Source organism: Leuciscus leuciscus (assembly GCF_965113295.1).
Source record: "Leuciscus leuciscus genome assembly, chromosome: 18".
Lineage (NCBI taxonomy): Eukaryota > Metazoa > Chordata > Actinopteri > Cypriniformes > Leuciscidae > Leuciscus > Leuciscus leuciscus.
In genome coordinates, this window is record NC_138742.1 from 2,075,715 (window position 1) to 2,099,061 (window position 23,347).

The following is a 23,347-nucleotide window of genomic DNA, read 5'->3' on the forward strand; positions in this document are numbered from 1 at the left end:
ATTACCAAGAAATATTTCACCCATGATATCTGTAAAATGTAGATCTTCCTCCTGTGATGCATTTCTAAGAAGGATCAATACTTTCCTGGGAATTGCATCCATTACAACTGCAAAGTCTTTTACGGAAGCGTATTGCATTCACTTGAGGAAAAAATGTTTTACTGAATTAACGAGTTAATTATCTCAGAATTACGAGATCATTTTTCATGAATAAAAAGTTTTTGCTTTGTTTTTCTGAATTAATGACTTAATTATCTCAAAATTATGAGATAATTTTTTCTTGAAATAAAATGTATTTGCTCTGTTTTTCTGAATTATTGAGTTAATTATCTCAGAATTATGAGATAATTTTTCATAAAAAAAAATTTGCTCTGTTTTTCTGAATTAATGACTTAATTATCTTGTAATTCTGAGATAATTAACTCGTTAATTCAGAAAAACAGAGTAGATTTTTTTCCCTCAAGTAAATGCAATACGCTTCCGTAGTCTTTAGGTCTAACTGGTATTTTAAATTTATTCAAAAATTCTCTATATGTTAATAAATTTCCATCATTATTCAAAAGCTGACTAACTAATATAATATTGTTTTCAAACCAGTAATCAAAAAAGAGAGATTTATTTTTGTAAAGGATGTCTTTGTTGTTCCACATATAATCTCTCCTAGGTGAAAAGTTATGTTTGTGGGCCAGTGTCCATGCCATGAGAGCTTGTTTATTAAAGTTTGCTATTTTTTCAATTGAATAATTACACTTCAATAAAAATGAGAGGTCGCCCAATTGTTTAAATAGAAAGTTAGGAAAGGAATTCCAAATACTGTCTTTATTTTTGAAATACTGAATAAGCCAATTTATTTTAAATACATTGTTCAAAGCCTCATAACTCAAAACCTCTAAACCACCATGATCTTTGGGGTTGCATAACATTTCTCCATATAAAATCAAAAGGCATTTTATCCAATTGTTTGGTAACTTTAGGGGGAATATCCAATGATAGACACATAGACTGATCTGGAGATTCCTTCAGCTTTTGACAGAAGTACCCGTCCCTGAATTGACAGATCCCTTTGTAACCACACATTAAACCTCTCACTAGTTTTGTTAATAATTGGATTGAAGTTTAAATTGTTACGCAGATTTTCATCTTTACATATAACAACTCCCAGATATGTTACTTGATTTGCAATTGGAATATTAAAAAAAATCGTTAAACTACATTCTTTAAGAGGAAACAGATTTATTCATATTCATTCCTAGCCCTGATACATCTGACAATTATTTTATGCATTTCACTGCTTTAATGATTTCATTCCAATCTTTCAATAATAAAGCAGTGTCATCTGCAAACTGACACAACTTCAATGTTTTCCCTAATGCTGTAATTCCTTGAAAATGTCCTTTTTTAATGTGAAGGGCCATTATTTGCGTTGCTAACAAAAACCAAAATGGGGAGATCGGACACCCTTGTCTGATCCCTCTACCTATCTCAAATCTGCCAGAAGTCCCCCTTGATCATTTTACAGAACTGGGACATCCTCTCTATAGGGTTTTGATAGCTTTCTGGAAATAACTGCCAAACCCAAACAATTCAATTGCTTTAAATAAAAAGTTATGTTCTATGTGTGACCCCTAGGTGGCGCTCAAACGCACGCAATCTGAATCTCTAAACTAGAAAATCCAAACAGCGCTCCCCTTTAAACTATTTAGGCAGGTTGTGTCCAATGAAGGAACAGAAATGGGACTGATGTACTCAAATATAATTTTATTAAACACTAAACACCATGATACACTGATAGGCAATCAGAGCAGACAAATGTTCCCCGTAGATAACAGTGAACAATTCTACAATAAATAAATCACAGTGTATAAAAGTCTCATAGTGAATGAGTTACAGGATATAAAGTCTAACAATACCTAGACTACAGTGAATAAAGTCAAATAAATAGATACGGTCCACACACACACACACACACACACACACACACAGAAATAAAAAGTAAAACAGAATGATTAAATCCAGGAAAAACAGTGGCTAGTGACAGACGAAGGCAATCCTCCTGTAATCACAAGCATAAGTGGTTTATGATGCGATGTTTGATAGCATCGTGACAATTTAAAACAATATTAAATCTCTGATTGAAAGATTAGGACAAAAAAAAGGATTAGATAAACTTACGTTTTTTCTTTGTACACCTGCCAGTTAAAAGTGTTCAAAACACATAAATAACCCCTTTATTGTAGATTTATCCTGCAATGAACTTGTAAGGCATATTTTGATGTGTGTTTGGCGTCGAGTGTGTTATATTATATCGAGTTATTTTGACATTGTATTACGAGGCACAACCGCAGTTAATTTGTGCATTGTCTTGTGTTTTATGTAGAACTGATTTATTCTCTGTGAAGTGAAACCCCCTATTTCCACGTTTGTATCTCCACTGTGCAGGTAATGTGTATAAAATATATTGTTATAATGTGTTTTATGGATTAATTGCTTTATTCATGTAGAATTGTGCATGTTCACCACTAGGTGGGGATGTTTCCCTTTCTATTGAATTTAATTGAGTTTTTCATTGATTTGATTTGTGATTAATTCACTGAAAATGTTTTATAATTGTCAATCTGCAAAATTGTACTCATTATACGATCACAACGCAAAAGAAAAAGATTAAAAAGAAAGAGTACTGTTTTAAATAAACCGCAGAGATAACGAGATATGCTGTGGAACTGATTTATTCTCTGTGAAGTGAAACCCCTATTTCCACGTTTGTATCTCCATTGTGCAGACAGCCCAGACAACACCATCACATTAGCCGCGTTTCCACTGTCAGGCCAGAAGCTCCACAGCGCTTCACTAAAACACGCCCGTAACACGCCTCTCTGGAACAACGTCACACTAATCCATCATTTCACCAACAAATGGAAGTTTTATCAGAAAACTAATCAGAAATCACTGGAAACCGCGTTGAAAACAAACATGATAAAAGCGGCCGTTTGCTGGCATTTTTGTTGTTTACTTGAATATTTAAAACCCAAGCATCGATGTTTTACCACAGGTTTACAATAAAAAGTGATACATTGATCATAATGAATTAATTTATGTCAAAATTGCACATTAGTCACTCAGAAATAAATTACGGTTAGGTCTATTTCACAAAAGAAAGAGGAGGTAGAGGACACACTTACTTCTTCAGTCGCGTCTGTTACTGTTTATCTGGTAGTTACAGGACATATTTACATCACATTTAGAAAGAATGATCATTTCTACAAATATATGCCACCAAAAATACGACCTGAGGAGCTTTAGCACTCTCTCGACTCCCATACAGATATTTTCAGTCAGAGAAACAGAGGAAGCTCCCGAAAAAAAAGTTGCTTTATTTTATCATGATAGTCCGGTATAAAGAGACGAGACGTAGGCTACTGACAGATACAATAAAACATGACTGTGATAGCCTTTATGATTGGTCTGATTTCTTCAAGCGTTCACTATGTTTTTTTTTACTATGCGTATCTTCAAGTGTTTACTATGGTAATGGTTAGTGCGCATAGTCTTTTGCATCACAAACAGAAGGCATTCAAACATGAACGCGAGTTAAATTATTTTAAAGTCTTTAATGCTGACAGAATCATCCGGCGCTGCCGTCTCCCGACTCAGGTGAACTCTGGACTCTGTTCGTAACCACTCCTCTAGCCCGAGATGGCCCGCTTTGGCCCAAGGTATTCAACGGGCCAGAAATCCTGGCCGTTGGCCCCGAGTAAGCCCCGATCAAGCCCCGGAAGTGACAGTGGAAATATTTATACCATGATCACAATATCAGGAGGCATACCCAAACTTCAACCCCCCCCCAATGTTCAAACCAAATCTACGCCCTTGGTCACACTAATCCATCATTTCACCAACAAATGAAAGTTTTATCAGAAAACTAATCAGAAATCACTGGAAACAGCGTTGAAAACAAACATGATAAAAGCGGCCGTTTGCTGGCATTTTTGTTGTTTACTTGAATATTTAAAACCCAAGCATCGATGTTTTACCACAGGTTTACAATAAAGGGTATACATTGATCATAATGAATTAATTTATGTCAAAATTGCACATTAGTCACTCAGAAATAAATTACCGTTAACGTTAGGTCTATTTCACAAAAGAAAGAGGACACACTTACTTCTTCAGTCGCATCTGTTACTGTTTATCTGGTAGTTACAGGACAGGATATTTGCTTTTGATTTATGATATATATTCAGGATATATGATTTCTTCAGGACAGGATATTTACATCACATTTAGAAAGAATGATCATTTCTACAAATATATGGCACCAAAAATACGACCTGAGGAGCTTTAGCACTCTCTCGACTCCCATACAGATATTTTCAGTCAGAGAAACAGAGGAAGCTCCCGAAAAAAGTTGCTTTATTTTATGATAGTCCGGTATAAAGAGACGAAACGTAGGCGACTGACAGATAAAAAAATAAAATAAAACATGATTGTGATAGCCTTTATGATTGGTCTGATTTCTTCAAGCGTTCACTATGTTTTTTTTTACTATGCGTATCTTCAAGTGTTTATAGTCTTTTGCATCACAAACAGAAGGCATTCAAACATGAACGCGAGTTAAATTATTTTAAAAGTCTTTAATGCTGACAGAATCATCCGGCGCTGCCGTCTCCCGACTCAGGTGAACTCTGGACTCTGTTTGTAACCACTCCTCTAGCCCGAGCTGGCCCGCTCTGGCCCAAGGTATTCAACGGGCCAGAAATCCTGGCCGTTGGCCCCGAGTAAGCCCCGATCAAGCCCCGGAAGTGACAGTGGAAACGCGACAGGCCCAGGCACGCACTAGCACGGGAAACGGGAAACGCGGCTATTGGTGCCGTGAAGTTGTGATGCCGCTGTGTTGTTATGGGTCGCGTCTTCAAGCAAGTTGATGGAAATCACCGTCATCAGTTTAACAGCTCGTCCTTGGGTCACAGCCGTTCGTGTTCAAGAGACACTTTCACTTGATCCTTTCTCAGTTTATGGGACATTTCACTCTGATCATTGACATTGAGTTTATGTTTATATGTGTGTGTGAACTTGCAGCACATTTGTTTCGTTCATAATGAGTAATAGCAGGAGATATTCGCCTGACCAATTCAGTCCTAGTCCAGTAGGCAGAGCAGAGGCAGAGGGGTTTTAGGTGTACCACTTCCCTTTTCAATGGACAGCCCCAATACTGGGAATAGTGATAGCAGACCTGACATTACAAGTAGGGTGTGTACTGTGGGAGATTGGAGATGCAGCAGACATGCAGTCAAATGTCAATCAAAAGTCTAGAGATTTCAGCACGTCAACACCTAATGCTGACCATGGTGTGCCTGATATGTTAGGACAAATGAGTTCAATTGTCCATCAAATTGGCCAACAGTTAGCAGACAACATTATGTCCCATCTTAGTCCTTTTAGCTTGGACATTGACATGCCAAATAGACAACTACAGTACCTGGCGATTCTAAGGCTATTAACAGCCCATCAGGCATGGTAAATCTGTCGCAAAGTCAAGTAATTCAGCACAGAAAAGTCAAGGAGCCACCTTCATTCAGAGGGGATAGTTCTGACACAATTGAAATTGAGGAATGGGAAGATCTGTTGAGGACATTTGTTAAAAAGAGCAACATGAATTCTGACGAACATGTGGAAGAAATTCTTGTGCACCTGCGTGGTAAAGCAAAGGATGTAGTCAAACTCTGGATCAGGAACTGTGATTCTGCCACCACTGTCTGTCCAAATTCTGTCTATAGCCTGTTGCGCAAACATTTCAGTTGTAATCATTACTCGCCGGTCCCGCTTGCTGATTTTTACACTACCTTGCCTGAGGAGGATGAGAATCCGTACGACTACTGGCTGAGACTCAACAAGGCAGCGGATGTTGCTTCAGAATGTCTTCGAGAGCACGGTAAAACACTTGACAAGCCCAGTGTGGAAGTGGTGCACATGTTTATCAGACACTGCCCGAGTAAGGATTTAGCCCTAACCTTCAGGTCAAAACCGATTGACAAGTGGTCAGCACATGAAGTACAGGCTGTGCTTAACGACTATCAGTCAGAGTTGTCTTTCAAAGCCACCAGTACAGGGCATAGTAGTTGAAATGAGAGAGTTTCAGTCAACAAGACTGATTTTAATGCAGCTCCAGTGCCCGCTCCCACAGTGTGCGAGCAACCACAGAAATGTACAGATTTCTCTGCTCTTGAAAAGGTCATTGACATGCTTGAAAAAGTCCTGCTGACCAACACTAACAGACCTCAGTCTCATCCAAAACGCCAGCCTTCTTGGAGTCTCCCTAGGATCGAAGGTTTTGATGCTTTAAGCCTGGCTCACACTACAGGATTTAAAAAATCCTAACCGATAGTGAAATCTGGTTGCAGCACACACACTTAAGGAGAATCTCTGCAGATATTCTTCCCTCAGATCTTAAACATGCTCACACTACAATATTTGAGAATAGTGGCGCATCACACACTACAAGATATTAAGATTTAGCACCTCACGTGACGCGATCTCACGGGGAAGCGCATGTAAACAAAATGGATTGTGTGTCGCGGCAACTTTCTGTATTAATACTTATTCTTTGTAGCAATAAAAAACAAAAGAAAAATCAAACGAAGCGTGGACGAGAAAATGGTTGGGAAGTCGGGATCAGGCATGGATTGTCTGTTCTTCAGCGAGAACTAGAGGTACGATTTTTAACTGTTTTAAAATGTTTACAGTAGTGCGCTAGCAAGGGCTAGATTGTTTACAGTTGTTTGGCAACATGTTAGCACTAGTTTATATGATATTTTTTTCTTTGCCCTGGTCTGTATGCTTACATTTTTTATTAATTTAAGTTCCACAGCAACTTGATGTCCAAAGGAACTGTAAGGATCTGGAGTGGCAAGAACTGAAGTAACTTGCTGTAACAAATTAAGTTTCTGTCGCTCAATAGAATCTGCATCCCCTTTGTGACGTTTCGATCCCGATTTGGGAGTGGGAAAAGAGGTGGTGAGTTCTTCACCCCTTTTTTGGGTAGAGGGATGTGGTGCTGTGGTTAATGAGATCAAAATTAAAGTAAGAGAAATTACATAGTTATTACAGCACAGAAGAGAATCCAAAGATCTTGCATTTAGAAATATATCAGAGCATATAGTAGAATATTTATAAATGATTAAATATCTCCATAACATGTAAAGAATAATTAATCAAATAAATCATTTGAATAAAGACATTATCATAATGAACGAGAAGATGAACGAAGGTCTTACGGGGATGGAACAACATGAGGGTGAGTAATTACTGACAGAATTTTCATTTTTGGGTGAACTAACCCTTTAAGATTATTGTGGGAGTATTTTTGTATTTTCAAAATACTAATTACTTGTATTTTATTTAAATACATTTTTCACATCAGTATTTTGTATTTTATTTTGTTACATTTCATGAGCCAGTATTTGTAGTTTGTAACAAAATAGTTTTTGATGTATTTGTGCCCACCTCTGGTGTTACTTTACTGTACCCAACAGTTTTGTTTTCATATCACAATTGTAAACTACATTGTAACGTAATTAGTTTAAAGGTTCTTCTAATATAGTTTCCCTATATTGTACCCTACATCTATTCAGTATAAAAATACTTAAGTATAAGTTATAGTTAGATAGTCTCCTTTTCTCTAAAACACAGTTATCACTCCCTTATTCTCCATTGTCATGCTTTCTTTAACCTAACCTGTATATATTTGTCACAAACGGCTCTAAGACACAAAGGTGGAGAATCCAAATGCAGATTTATTTAAGGGGTAATCCAAAGAACAGGCAAGGTCAAACACAGGCAGGCAGTCTGTACAAACAAAGTTGAATGTGTGTCAAATGCAATTAATGTATATAGTATACATTGAAGCATCCTTACAGTATATGTCTTTTAGATCATTCATGAGACACAGAGGGCTTAATCCTTCTAGATGGGCATGTGACACACTGCCACACCCACTTCAATAGGATGCCACTTCATGTGGGGCCTATGTATTGAAGGTATGTAGCATAAATAAGCATATCATTTAAATGAAATACATTCAAGGTTCAAGGTTTCCACTAAACATTTGACGTTAAACTCAAATTTCATATCATGCATGAACACAATGAACACAATGAATTTAAAACCAAGGTCATGAAAACTTTACACAAAACAAGTGCACTGTTCTTTGTGTCTGTCTTAAGGTACAGCATAGAGTGGGATTCAGAAGATACACTCACACTGTAAAAAATAAGAATTTAGAATAGAGTTGAATTTACTTGAAAAAAGCTAGCTAACATTTTTCACTCAGAAAAGGCTAGTAAATTTACAAACATGTATTAGTACCTTTAATTAGTAACGTTTAAGTTAAGTTTACTTGGATTTTCCCAGTCAATTTTATTGACTCTTTATCTGTAAATTTGACTTAAGTAAGGCTTATAAATCTATTATGATTTTTAGATTTTTTTTTACATAAGAGTCCTAGTTATCTTTTTTAGTTATCCTGAGTAACCTTAGAAAAGAAATACACTTTATTGCCCCCAATTATATATTCTATCTATGGAGATATCTGTCTTCAAAGAAACTCGTTGGACTTCCTCCAGGGAGAGAAAGATGGCAGAAAGCAGGCCAGAAGAGGAATACAAGTGTTCACAGTAGCCATTACATTCTGCTACCGACGCTGCAGGATAATCTGGAGACCTGGCGGTGAATCGAGAATCAGTCAAACGCTTAGCCATATATTGATAACAAAAGCATTCAAACTCCACACTATAAGTAATGGTAGTTACTTGGATGTTTGGGTGAGAGCGTTCCCCTGCCAGAAGCAGAGCGTGTCATCGGCCCCAGAGGAGACCGGGTCCTGAACAATGCCTGATGCTGTTGGAGAGAACTGGTAGTGGTAAAGAAAGAGGAAACGGTGTTAAAGTTAATACACTGAAGGACAGATTAAATACACATTGAAAGCCTATGTTTCCTAAACATTTTCAGGGGTTGAGATTACAGAAGTGAGTTTATACCTATTTGGACATTTGTCATGATTTCTGTTATTTTGACTCTGTACTCCTGTACATAATTTGAAATTAAATGAGAACAAATATATATATATATATACAAACCACTATTGTTATCCAAATTGTTATTCTTACACATTAACATTATGGAAGAAGCTGGATGATTATTTTGCTCATCCAACAAATTATGCAAATTATGGAAAATATAATTTTATATTTTTATTGCATTATGATACCGTACATACAAAGCTCAAAATTCTGCTTTTCTATAATGTTCAGGATTTTTTACATTCATTTACATGTTTTAGCAGTGAGGTCTTATTTGTGGGGGTGCAGCTGCTGTACTTATTTGCTTTATATCCAGATGTATTTCTAATATTCTGACCATAATATGTAAATAAGGTTGACAAAAAAACCTCTGAATACAATATAGTGCAACATCACATTTAACTATGACCTCAGTATTGAATTTACACATTTCTGACTGGTAGCTAACGTTAATGAAGTGTTGGTCATGTAAGCTAGCTGCAATTAACTATTATCTTCCAATAAACATTAACTAAAGTTGGCTACATAAATTGCAACTAAATTCATGAGAGGACGGCTAATGCGTTCAAATGTCAAAAATGCAGTAATTTCTTCAACTTACCAGCGAGCGTACTTCAGAAACACTGAACATGAATGGGGTTTAGCGCTGGAACTATCAGTGTTTGGAACATAGACAGTATATAAACTGGACACAGCGACTCCATTGGATTCAACGGAGACAAGTGAAGTCAATTAGAAGCGGGGCGGATGGCCAAGATGGCGGTGGGTGCAGACCACCTTTTCTAAGTGGAGATCATTTTCCCGGGATTTCCCTTCTAACTTTACTTATTATTATGAACTGACGACAAAAAAATTATAATATTTTACATGAACTTTGTGTCAAATTTTTGAAATCGATCAACTTTTACTCCGTGTTATTATTACTGTTACACTGTTTAACCTGCAAGCTAGCTAGCCTGCTAGATAATCACTATTGGTTGGTAGTGTTGGTAGTGTTGTTATAACCAGTCAACTGAACCAACAATCTTTTCACAAAACTGACAAAACCTCGTCAAATCCATCAACATGCCGTGCATGAGCTACTTTCTGACATTCTAACTGAAAGTGGGTGAATATCAAAATACATGATAGAAACATTTTGTTAAACCACTTCCAAGCGTTATGTTGACAACACTTTTGAAACAATTACTTTTTATTACAACTGTACATGAATAAATAGGCCATTTGGCCCTGGACTAATAGGGTATTCTATCTGTCCATTCTATTGGCTCTATTCTATTCTGAAGACTATTTTGAAGTCTAATTTAAGGCTCTCACAAATAAATAGTATGGGTATATTATACATTTTCTGAGTCATCAGAGTGCCTTGAGTATTGAAGTTGTTGAGTTTTGTGTCTGTGGTGTTCTTTCATGCCACAGGGATAAAAGAAAGCATACAGTTTAGGCGGAAATTGTGAAAAAATGTGTGTTATTTCTGGTTTAAAGAAGTCATGTGACCTCTGTGTTTGTCAGACAGATTCAGTACTGGGCTTAAATGAAAGCCTAAAAGGTCCCCTTTCCAACGATACCAAGCAGCATATTATAGAATATTGACAATATCCCTCGCATGAGCCTAAACCAGATATACACCAGATTTCAAAAACGGAATTAATCTTAGGGGGTTAGTAACTTCATGAGCTGAACACAGTGATTTCGCTTCCACCCCTGCACTGCTATCGGGATTCTTCTAGTACTAGGGGTGTATACCTTGCCAAAAATCACTATGAGACTTTGTCCCCCCAGATGATACCGATGGACCAAATTTGGGGCCCTGGCTCATGGACTTTAGGGTCTTTTAAACTATTGTTTGTTGCATAAATATCTTCTATATAATGCTCTGCAATATACCTTGAAAAAAATTAACAAAATATAAATACAAATTGTGTACTTATAGTTGCGTATGAACACAAAGATTGTTTAGCCAACACATTTTTATATACATTGTCCAGGTAGCCTACCATTCCTATAACATAACGTGTTACCTATAGGCCTACAGCATACATTAGCTACTAAGGCCCCGTCCACACTACTGCGTTTTCGTTTAGAAACGGAGAATTAAAACGAATACGATCTCCGTCCACACCAGCGTTTTAGCTGCGTATTAGAATTGATCTCCGTCCACATTAAAACGACTGAAAACGCGGATCACGTGACCATTCACCAACACTGGGCATGCGCGTGCCGGTGTAAACACAACTTCATTGATAAAATGATCCCACCATGCGCTGGTTCTTCCCGGGTTAACCCAAAACCGACGCTCCATGTACGGTCGATACCGCCGCTGCACACGGGAATTGTCACAGATCGCTGGAATAATAGTTTGCCTCCGGCGCATGTAGGCAGTTATAGCAGAAAAAAAATGCAGAATTTACTTGCACAAAAGCTGCTAGCAAAGATATACGCCATGACTGATGACACCCAATCATAGAGCCGAGCGTGAGCCTCTACTACGTCATCGTTTCTAAAGTCCTCCGTTTTGACCCGTCCAGACTAAAACGCCCTCCGGAGATTCAAAACGAAAAACGGGTCGCAGCGTTTCGAAACTTCTCCGTTTTGGGTCTCCTGTTTTTGCCGTTGTAGTGTGGACGGGAGGTGCAAACGTAGCAAAAGGTCTCCGTTTTTAAACGAAAACGCAGTAGAGTGGACGGGGCCTAAGAAATTGACTTGCTCCAAGTACTCTACATTTCAGTTACTGAAACATTAGGTAACTCGAACCTCTTTCTTCTCTATGTAAGCCTTGTTACCTACAAAGTACGCTCTCTTTCCCTCTTTGTGTGCTTTTTTCAGCAAGAGGCCATAACTTGGTGCGTGCTTCTTTGTCTGCAGCGGTCAGATCCTCTTTAAAACGGAGATGCTTTCTTTGTAGATATTCATTTGCTTTGGCATTTCTCCATACCAAGTCTCCATTTTTTGAGTCCTTCGATTTGTAGAGTGCTTTGTTTGACGGCCATGTCAATTTGATCGGATGGTTCGTCAGTTTTCGCCGTCAGAATGCGAATGATGTTCTCTTGCATCTCAGTCAGAGAAAGTTCATTTCCTCCATCATTCTTAGCTTTCTGTGGTGGACGTTTCACTGGAGAATTAGGATTTGTATTACAGTTACCTCCTTCAACCACTTTACAACTATAAGAATGGAGATCATTAATACACCTTTTTTCTTTTGCAGATTCAGTCTCCATCTCCACAGAATTCTCCATCTTTCGCGGTGTATGTCGACCAAACGGCTGAGAAAGTACCGTTTACACACAAACCTGTTGTTGAAAGTCTCCAAAAGTGTCTTTACAAATGCATAACTAGCAATACTAAGCAACCATATACGATTTAAAATCTTATTAAATTAAGTGGACCCTATGTTTCTCTGTCTCAGCTCAAAATACACCAACCGCTCACGTCGCCATCTTGAGCCCCCAGCATGATGTGACATTTGAACCGAGGCGTCGGAGATTGTGTCGAGAAAAAATGGCCGTGCCAGATGAAGCCGCGATTCGAGGCTTGTGTTGTTAACGTGAAAATCACGTGACTAATGACAAACGAGGCCTCGGTTTGTGTGGATACGTCATCGGTTCGGTCTGAGTGTCGCTTCCGGATAAAGGGGTTCGAAACTCGCGCCACCTTGTGGGTGTTGCAGGAGAAGCAGAAGCAGTTGTAGTGTCAAGAGAGTCAGAGAGTTAGAGAACTCCCATTGTCATTGTCGTTATTGTGTCATATATGTGTTAGGGCTGTATATTATTACATTATATCAGGTTAGAATAGTTATAGTATATTGTTATTATTAATTATAGTAGGCCTAGCTATATTATAGTCTTGTTATATTAATTAGATAGGATTATTTGAATATTTACTTAAAGTCCCCCTGTAGTCAATAATTGTATCCCTTAACCCTCTGATTATCTTCATTTGGGCCAACACTCGTTGTATTTGGGTCTCCAGGGACCCCAGAATATAACATGCAATTTTGAAACAGAATAATAGTTGTTTTTTTAAACAAATGTAATTTTACTCTGTTTATTAATGTTTTTACTCTACATTTGTGCAGTATTTAGGCCTATGCTAGATTTTAAAGTTATATAAATTAATTTTAAAAAGTTTTTTTTTTATACAAAAACAGCTTTTTATGTAAAATTAACTTTATAAAAGACCCATATTTCTAAATTTCATTTATAGGGATAACATGGATAATTGTACGTGGTTAAGTGTAACATTTTTGCCCATATTTTGGAAAATGTAGTTTTAAAAGTAAAAAAATTATCATTTCAGCCACTAAACGAAATTGAGAAATTTGGGTCTTTTATAAAGTGAATTTTACATAAAAAGCTGTTTTTGTATAAAAACCTATTTAAAAAATATCATAAATCCTCCAAAACTGCATAAATGTGGAGTAAAAACATTAATAAACAGAGTAAATTTACACTTGTTAATAAAAAAACTATTATTCTGTTACAAAGTTACATGTTATTGTCTGGGTCACTGGAGACTTTTTCACGCTAACATAAAAACAGATATCATGTAAAAAAATGTGTAGATCTATAAAGGGTTGAGAGTCGTACAAAGTTTCATGCCATTTGGACAAAGAGAACATTTTTTAAAATTCAGCAAAAGTCATTTGCGGGTTAAAAGGACCCCGAAGAAAACCAGAGGGTTAAAGGGATGGTTCGGAGTCAAATTAACCTAGGGTCCTTTGCACCATGACCTCGAGCCGAACACCCCCCAGAAGCCTTTTACCCCTTGGATGAACATTATTACAGTTAGAGCTTATTTAGAGACATCAGCCGGATGGTTTAGTGCATGTGCTAATGGATCCTATGATGAATCTCGTAAATTACTCCATTAATAATGCCCAGAATGGCACCAAACTTCTACAGTAAAACAAATAGGTTCTGTACTCATAAAACGAGGCATTGGAAAGTTTGTAAGTACATCAGGAGTTTATTTAAATAACACTTGCCTGATGGCTAATGCTAGCGCTAACCCGGACACCGACGTCACTTCAGTGAGTTGAGGAAAGCTGTAAAAGTCCTGCAGAAAGCGATCATGAGGATGGAGTGTAACGACGCCCAGCTCCAGGAATGCACTCATATTTTGTTGGTAGTACCAGTTTATAACAATTATTAGTTAACACTAAGTTGTTAACACTTCGGAAAAAATAATAAATTGTCATTAGTTTTGTTCACATTGTCATGTTAATTATAATCGAATGCATTTTGTTTTATTGACCACAATATTATCATTGATATTTGTTTGAGAGGGGCACTTCTGATTCATTTTGAAAAAGGGGCTCGAGCACCAAAAATCTTTTGTAGGAGACTTTGTAAGTTTGTAGATCTTATACATGCAAAAACATCTACATAACACACTAAAGAAAAAGAAAACATGAAAACACATCATATGACCCCTTTAATACATTAATACACATGTAATGCAACCATTATTAAAAACATGATGTATAAACTTGAGCTTCCATTGTTTTCCAAAAGTGAGCTTGAACTGTTTCTTCTTCTTCTCATAATTATGAAAAATGAATATTTCATCAGTCTTTGTCTCCCTCTGCTGGTACAACACAAACACAGAGATATTCAGGCTCTTTATTTACTCTGTGACAAAACTCAGAGCTTTTTGAGTTACTGTGCGTTTATACACATAAAATGATTAATCTATGAATGAGAAACTGTAATTTGCTGTGAAATAAAAGGTGTTTCACTGCCGCCTCATCAGGTCTGTCAGAGGATCGCTGAAATCTAAATGAAGTCTTCATTTCTAACAGTGAAGTCACTGTATCTTCAGTCTCTGTTGATTCTGTTGACTGAGTCTCTGTAGTGGATCCTTATTCACCATCAGATGATCAGCACAAGATCACACTGTCATCTATAACCTAAAATAAAACACACACACAGTCACATATGCAGTATGAGATATTACATCTGTCACATCTTTTCATAAGAAAACTAACTAGATAATCTATATTAATTCATTCTCAAGCATGATCATATCGCTTCTCTCTGATGCTCAAAGTCACTTTACAAACTCAAAAGCACATGAAAGGTCACTTTCACACACCGGACAGCTGATCCAGAACCAGCAGAAATGACCATTACACTCACTACACATTTAATATCAGTTAATAACAACCCAGATCTCAGATTATCACACACATAAGGCGTCTTTACACACAAACCAAATCTGAAGCGGCATAAAATCACAAAATGTGCATTTACACAGAATGTTTATTGCTTCTCTGACGCCGAGAACATAAATGCATTTACACAGGAATTAGTTATTAAAATCGTGGGAAATAATACTTTGAACATTACTATTTTAAAACTACAGTTTCAACAAAGTGTTATAAAATGAATTTAAAAGTAATTAAATATTAAAGAAATAAAACTCAAGATAAATAAAAATACAGAATGTCAGATTTCCTCTGTGTGATATAGCGATCTCACGCTCTGATGTTTGTCATAATTCTGTGGTACTGAGAGCTATTTTATATTTCTTAATAAAACTATTCCAGATGGAACAAATGCTACAAATATATTATGAATTATTACACCGGGTCGATCACCGCAGGATTCATTCATGTTTTTCAAAGAGCCAGAAAGAACAATTCTGCTGTCGTGTGTGTGTGTGTGTGTGTGTGTGCGTGTGTGTGTGTGTGTGAGTGTGTGTGTGTGTGTGTGTGTGTGTGTGTGTGTGTGTGTGTGTGTGTGTGTGTGTGTGTGTGTGTGTGTGTGTGTGTGTGTAATATAAGAGCTAGGCTGATATGTTTAGTCTTCCGCTTCTTGATTCTCGCGCCGCGCGTTTGGTTGTCATGACAATGGCGTAGTTTAGAGCGACACAAGATCGCGTTCATTTACACTGAACAAAACAATATCAGAGTCATCTTTGACACTAGGGGCTGAGGCGGGTCAGACCCGGCATATTTTAAGTCTGCTTTCATGCGGCATTGTGTCTTTCCACAGAACTTTGAGCAGACACAGAGCCGCTTTAGAGCAGCCTTAACTCGCTGTGTAAAGATGCCTATAGAGACAGTTAAAGGGGAAAAGCTGGAAATAACATTAATATTATTTTCACAATCAGTCACAACAGTATGAGCAGAATTACACTCATATTAAACACAGTTTAAAGTTCAGAGACCTACAGAAACTGAAGCTGAATTTAAGACTCGTTATCTGATGATCTCAGACAAAATATCCACACATACACACACACACACACACACACACACACACACACACACACACACGTGGTGTTACTGAACCTGGTACAATTTACTTATATTTCTAGTGAGTAAATCAGACATTTGAACTTTAAATAAAAATATGATGATGAAAATCGTTAAACTATTCTTACTCTAGTGTCTCCAGTTTATAATGTGGATCATCCCTCAGATCCTCTAACAGCTTCACTCCTGAGTCTCCTAGTTTATTCCCAGACAGATCCAGTTCTCTCAGGTGTGAGGGGTTTGATCTCAGAGCTGAAGCCAGAGCAACACAACCTTCATCTGTCACACCACACACACTCAACCTGTAGAGAACAATGACACACATTAAGCCTATATCCAGAGATAAACATGACACTTAAAAAATAACATAATCCTGTCAATATGAAATATATACAAATATTCATTAGTTCACATTGTGAAAATTCATCAGTTAGGATTAGGGGATTGATTATAGAGTTTGTAGAGTATAAAAATCATTATTTCTATGGAAAGTCCCCATAAAACATGTAAACCCAACGTGTGTGTGTGTGTGTGTGTGTGTGTGTGTGTGTGTGTGTGTGTGTGTGTGTGTGTGTGTGTGTGTGTGTGTGTGTGTGTGTGTGTGGAGGATTGGGATGATTCTAAGGGTCCAGCAGAACTCCATAATTTCCTGGATGATTTTGGCATTTACTTTGTAAAATAATCTTATAGGAAGAACGCTATAAAGAACGGGTATTCATTATAGTGTGTGTGGCAGAGCAAGACAGAGGAGAGAGAGAGAGGGACGAGTATAATTGTAATATAATTTGTATTGATCTCATACAAATGTCACACATCTACGTCCCTTCAGGACACTGACAATAAAGATGATAGTGACAGAGAAGACAGAAATTCTCGTAGCTCTCCTCAGAAAGACGATTGTTACACACACACACACACACACACACACACACACACACACACACACACACAGTCGATTAGTCGATTGTCGAGTTCTCCACTGTTGCTTAGTTACCTATGATCACACGCGTGAACTCGACAATCGACTACTGTGGTCTTCGACCTAAAACAGGAAATAAATACAGGTATGAGCGCTGGCTGAATAAACATAATGTTTATTCATAATTTCCACATCTACTGCAGTCAGATTCACCGTGTTCACTCTGAAAGGAAACACTCACAATGGCTGGGCACTTGTAATGACACATCAAGGATGTTAAGAGGCTAAAAGCAGGTTTAAAACTTGCCCCATTGAAGTCAACAGGGTGCACATTTTATAAAGAGGATAACATGGTGTAGGCAACACCGATTTCTGTCGTTGTTCTCTGTACTGACAGCACTCCACATTTACAAAAAAATTCTACAGCATTTATTAATCTTAGTTAATGTTAAGCTCAACATTTTATAAGATATTTTTAAGATCCAAAGTTGTATCTGTTAACATGCACTGTGAACTAACATGAACACTAATATTTTATTAACATTAATAAAGGCTATTGCTCTCTGTTAGTTCAGTAAGGGTTAATGCCCTTCGAGGTGTCCATTATCAGGTATTAATGGACGACGGCGAGGCGTGAACCGTCCGACGCGCAGCGGAGGACGGTTGCCTCCGCCGAAGTCCATTAATACGTGACAATGGACACCTCGAAGGGCATTAACCCGCTTATACCATGGTCACTTACGAAAGAAAGACATATTTAATCAATTAATAATACTTTAATGTGTTTTAGAGTAAAAATCGTGAGGGTTTTTATTTATTAAGTCGAGCGCACTATTTAATATCTCCCGTATACAGGCGTTGCCAAGCAACAGCGACCCGACCGCAGCAGTTGATCAGTGAGTTTGAGCCAGCGCAATCATTTAGAACTGTCATCAGGCAAATTGACGGGACGCCTTTCCTAGGTGTACATTATCACTTTTTAATGGACACCCTGCAGCCAATCAGAATCGAGTATTCACCCAGACCATGGTATAATGTTAGTTAATGCATTAACAAATGAGACCTTATTGTAAAGTGTTACCAAAAATGTAATACAATTAAAATAAAATACCTCAATAATGCAAACAACTCATTGGATAACATTGGGCTGCATATAAAGAAACAAAATGCATTTTTCTTTTGCTGGATGTCTAATGTCTATTTGCATATCAGTAAAGATTTGTTTAATACAATGCACATTGAATTTGTCATTTCTACAACTTTTATAGCACTTCAATTTTGTGAGCCTGACATATTACATTTATTATCATTAGCACTCCATGTTCAAAGATTTACTAGCTGTCAGTTCATCTCTTATACGCTGCTGCCATCTAGTGGTTTTAGTTGTAACTCTAAAAGTATGGGGAACTGCTTAATTAATGTCTGTTTAGTAATTCATATTTTATCCTTCATTTGCTCTCCAGAAGCCATATTTGAGCACACACACACACACACACACACACACACACACACACACACACACACACACACACACACACACACACACACACACACACACACACACACACACACACACACACACACACACACACACACACACACACACACACACACATGTAGATTCCTTTAAATGTTAAGGGGAAGATTAAAAAAGAGAAACTGGATCTGTGAATTCTCACAGAATCACAATTGAATTCATATCTTGCTACTCAGTCAGAATCTTATTAACCTGGAGTCCCAGTCTCTGTCACAATAACCATATATGTAATGTTTTAGGCCTATTGGCAGACATCTGTTTAAAATGTAGGCAATGGCATATAAAGAAGCTTTTCTCCATCTCCACTTCAGTTTCTCAGCTTGCACTTTAATTATTGATTAGGCTACAGTGTTTCCTTTAGGATTTTCTTTAGCAGTGGGGGGGCAGGTCTGTCCGAACAACCACCTGGGTCAAAGATTTTACCTGAATAATCAAGGAACTGTGCGGCCGTACCATGAGTGCAGCAGGCGTAATGATATGACGCAGCGCCTGAAAATAGGTCTAATAGGTTAGACAAACTTAGTCCCGGTCACGTTGGAAGTTACTGAGCTGGGGACTATTTTCTGGCGCTGCGTCATATCATTACTCCTGCTGCACTCATGGTACGGCAGCAAAGTTTCTTGATTATTACACCGGAATGAGAGTATAGTTCCTAGCCATATCAGCCTAGAAAATCGCAACTTTACATTTTCCGTCGGTCTTAGTAGACGGTTTAACTACAGAAGAGTCAAGTTTTAAATAGGAAAAATATTGAAACTCTTTGGTCATTTTGAAAGAAATTCTACTGGACTCATCAGAATCAATGATCTATGCTAAGCTATGCTAAAAGTGGTACCGTCAGACCCGGAGTTCGGCTGAATGGATTCTAAAACGGTAAAACTCAACTGTTTAACTCTGGGGGAGTTGTAAAATGAGCATATTTCCGAAAAAAGTGGAGTATCCCTTTAAGGCTAAATCTTGCTAACCATATAGGCTGTACTAAAGGGGGTAAGCACACCTTACGTTCTTATTTTAAGGTGTTCTGTACATTATTTTTTTGAAACACTTTACAATATGGTTTGATTTAACATTAGTTTATTACTAACATGAACCATGAGCAATACATGTTACTGAATGTATTCATCTTTATTAATCTTAATAAAAATACAGCTGTTTATTGTTTGTTCATGTTAGTTCACAGTGCATTAACTAAATGTTAACAAATACAACTTTTGATTTCAATAATGTAGGCTATTAAATGTTGAAATGAACATTAGCAAAGATTAATACATTCTGTAGAAGTGCAGTTTATTAAAAGTTAATGTTAACTAATGTAGTTATAACTAGAGTTTAATAAATGGAACCTTATTGTAAAGTGTTACCGATCTGTTATACACCGATTCAGACGTCTCGTGAGTTCAGTGTTGGAAAGATCAGTCGTTTAACCATTCATTAAAACGTGGAACCTTGCTTCACAAAGAGAGTGCTCACACACACACACACGACCAGAGGGCGCACGCTCTCTCTCTCTCTCCCTCTCTCTCTCTCTCGTGCGCATGTGCGTGTTTGGTGTGGTGAGGAGTGGGGGCTGTGAGGAGTGTTTGATTGAACTTTAAATTTATACTTTTTTCTTTTTCTTTATGGGGATTTTTTTCTCACCTTAGTTAGGAAATAATTGGGAAGTTGTAAACACTTGTTTGTTATTTTTGTTTCGCGTCCATTTGTGGACAGTAAACATGGCCTCACCTTCTGCTGAGGGGACGCCGGTTTTGTCTATTGGAAATGGATGCAAATGTTTTCCTGATCAAATTTGCTGGGTGGAGGATGTACTCATGGCTATGGGAAAAGTTGTTGGCCATGATAAAATTGTGTCGGCGTCTAGAATGAATAAGGCCGTAGTTGTGTTTTTAAAAGATGAGAAATTCGTGAATATGCTCGTAGAGAGTGGAATAGAAATGTCGGACACATTTGTGCAGGTGACACCTTTACGCTCACCCGCGACGCGCGTCATCATTTCTAACGCACCTCCATTCATTAAAAATGAAGCGATTTTAAAAGAACTTGGTCGCTTTGGGAAGTTTGCGAGTGCAATTAGAGATGTGCCGCTTGGCTGTAAGAATAGTGCACTGAAGCACGTCACGTCTTTTCGTAGACAAGTTTTTATGTTTTTGCAAGCACCGACTAAGTTTTTGGATATTTCTTTCCGCGTACAGCACGGTGAAAGCTCGTACCTGATTTTTGCAACAACAGAAAGTATGCGTTGTTTTGAATGTGGGGATTTAGGTCACAAGAAATTGTTGTGCCCTCACAGAAAACAAACCGAGGAGGAAAATGAAGCGACCGGAAACGTTGAAAATAGAACTCCGTCGGATCGTAGTAAAACTAGTGACAAAACTGAAAAAAGACCCACACTGTTAAAAGAGACTTCCGCGCAACCGCAAAATAAAAAACAAAAAGTACAAAACGAGGATAAAAGCTCAACTAACAGTGGACGCGCACTTCCCCTTGAGGATATACAGCAGCTTTTAGATGGACAGGTGCAGGCTGAGGCAGATGCGGAGCCAATGATAAGATCTGAGGTGAGTGACTCTTCTTTTACGAAAGTGTGTAGTGTTTCAGAACGAGCTGGTCAGAGTAGTAGGCCTACATGTGATGATGAAATGGAAATTGAAAAGGCTAGTGGAAGCGGTTTACAGGTTGTTGAGAATGATGATGTTGATGACGTGTGTGTAGATGAGTCAAGATGTGATAGTGATAGTGGTTCAGACGTTTCTGAGTTTGAGTTGAGTCAACCGTCTGGGGATTTATATACTGTGGACGAGATTAATGACTTTCTGGATCATACAAAAGGACAGAAAGTAGATGTCCTGAAGTTTTTTCCTGATGCTGGCAAATTTTTGAGGTCAGTTGTGAATGTTCAGAAAAGTGTAAGTACTGATGTCATATCAAAACAAAAAAGATTTCGGTTGAAAAAACTGGCTACTGTAGTCCGTAAAAGTTTAAAAGGAAAAAAAAAGAATAAATAGGTTCACATGGTTTTGGGTGCTGCTCTTTTTTTTTCTTTCTTTCTCTGTCTGTCTTTCTTGTTTCTTTTTTTCTCCTCTAACATGCAAATCTTAAAGGTTAGTTCTTTAAACGTTAATGGAGTGAGGAATAGAGAAAAACGAGCTTTATTAACTGAGTTTCTTAAACTTAAAGAGTCGCATGTAACATTTTTACAAGAAACTCATAGTGATGAGAGCAATGAGGCAGATTGGGGTTTGTGTTGGGAGGGCAGTTACTCTTTTAGCCATGGAACAAACTTAAGTGCTGGGGTAGCCATACTTTTTTCACCTTACCTCAATGTTGATATTTTGTCAAAAGCAGAATTAGAAAAAGGTAGACTTCTTGTTGTAAAAACAAAAATTGATGAGTATAATTTCACATTTGTTAATATTTATGCTCCAAATAGAAGTGCAGACAGAATAATTTTATTTAAAAAATTGAATGATTATTTGAGTACTGTGAATGTAGATGATTTTCTAATAGTAGGAGGTGACTGGAATTGTACAGTTGATTTTACATTGGACAGGAATAATACTGAACCAGATTTTGAGGCACCTGCTTTATTAAGTAATGTGATTTTTCAAAATAACTTGGTTGATGTATGGAGAGAGAGGAATTTACAAGTGAAAAAATATACTTGGGTAAAAATATCACAAGGGAGAATAAGTGCAGCCAGATTAGATAGATTATATGTTTGTAAGAAAACTAATAATAGAATTGTGGCTGCGAACATTGTGCCATGTGGTTTTTCAGACCATCATTTTGTTACTTTTAATTTGACTTTGTCTCCGACTCAGTGTAAAAGTCCTTACTGGAAATTGAATGTACGTTTATTACAGGAGAAGGATTTTATTGAAAGATTTAAATGGTTTTGGGGGACTTGGGTTTCTCAGAAAGGGGAATATGAAAACCTAATTCAGTGGTGGGAATTGGGAAAAACGCAAATTAGAATTTTTTGTCAGCAGTTTTCCTCTTTCTCTACAACAAAAATTAGGAAAAAAATAAATGAATTAGAAAAGGAAATAGTACTGATTACATCTAATTTGGTGCTACAATCAGGTTCTGTGACTGATAACTTATATGAAAAAAAGAATACTCTTACCTCTCTTCTACAAGTGCAAGCTAAGGGAGCACTTATAAGGTCACGGTTTTTGTCAGTTCGTGATATGGATGCACCAACTACTTATTTTTTCAATCTTGAAAAAGTTTCAAAAAAGCCGAGTGTGATGCATTGTTTGACTTTCCCTGATGGGTCTAAAACATCTGACCCTAAACAAATGAGGAAAATTGCTGTGGACTTCTATTCAGAACTTTTTAGAGCTGAGAACTGTGATTCACAGAGTACATCGGACTTGCTTGAACAACTTCCTACTCTTAATAGAAAACAACGTGAGACTCTGGACAGTGTTTTTTCTTTTCACGAATTGACTGAAGCTGTACAACAGATGAAACCTGGTCGTGCGCCAGGTATTGATGGTCTGCCGGGGGAATTCTATAAAGTTATGTGGGAAATCATAGGTAATGACTTTTATGAG

The 23,347-nt window shown here is 37.4% G+C and overlaps 1 protein-coding gene and 2 long non-coding RNA genes across 3 annotated transcripts in view; 2 read left to right on the forward strand and 1 right to left on the reverse strand.

Moving 5' to 3' along the window:
* LOC309481167 overlaps positions 1-23,347 on the forward strand; it is a 113,992-nt gene that overhangs the window by 46,001 nt on the left and 44,644 nt on the right. The window lies entirely within an intron of this gene.
* On the forward strand, positions 1,982-14,815 carry LOC309481157. Its single transcript, XR_014199915.1, has 2 exons — positions 1,982-2,398; positions 14,028-14,815. It is a non-coding gene; the product is annotated as an uncharacterized lncRNA (long non-coding RNA).
* Positions 14,495-23,347, reverse strand: part of LOC309481069 (uncharacterized protein) — a 384,000-nt gene continuing 375,147 nt past the window's right edge. Inside the window, 2 exon segments of the mRNA XM_082145806.1 lie at positions 14,495-14,982; positions 16,461-16,634. Coding sequence (XP_082001932.1) covers positions 14,976-14,982; positions 16,461-16,634 — 181 coding nt within the window. The 3' untranslated portion in view covers positions 14,495-14,975.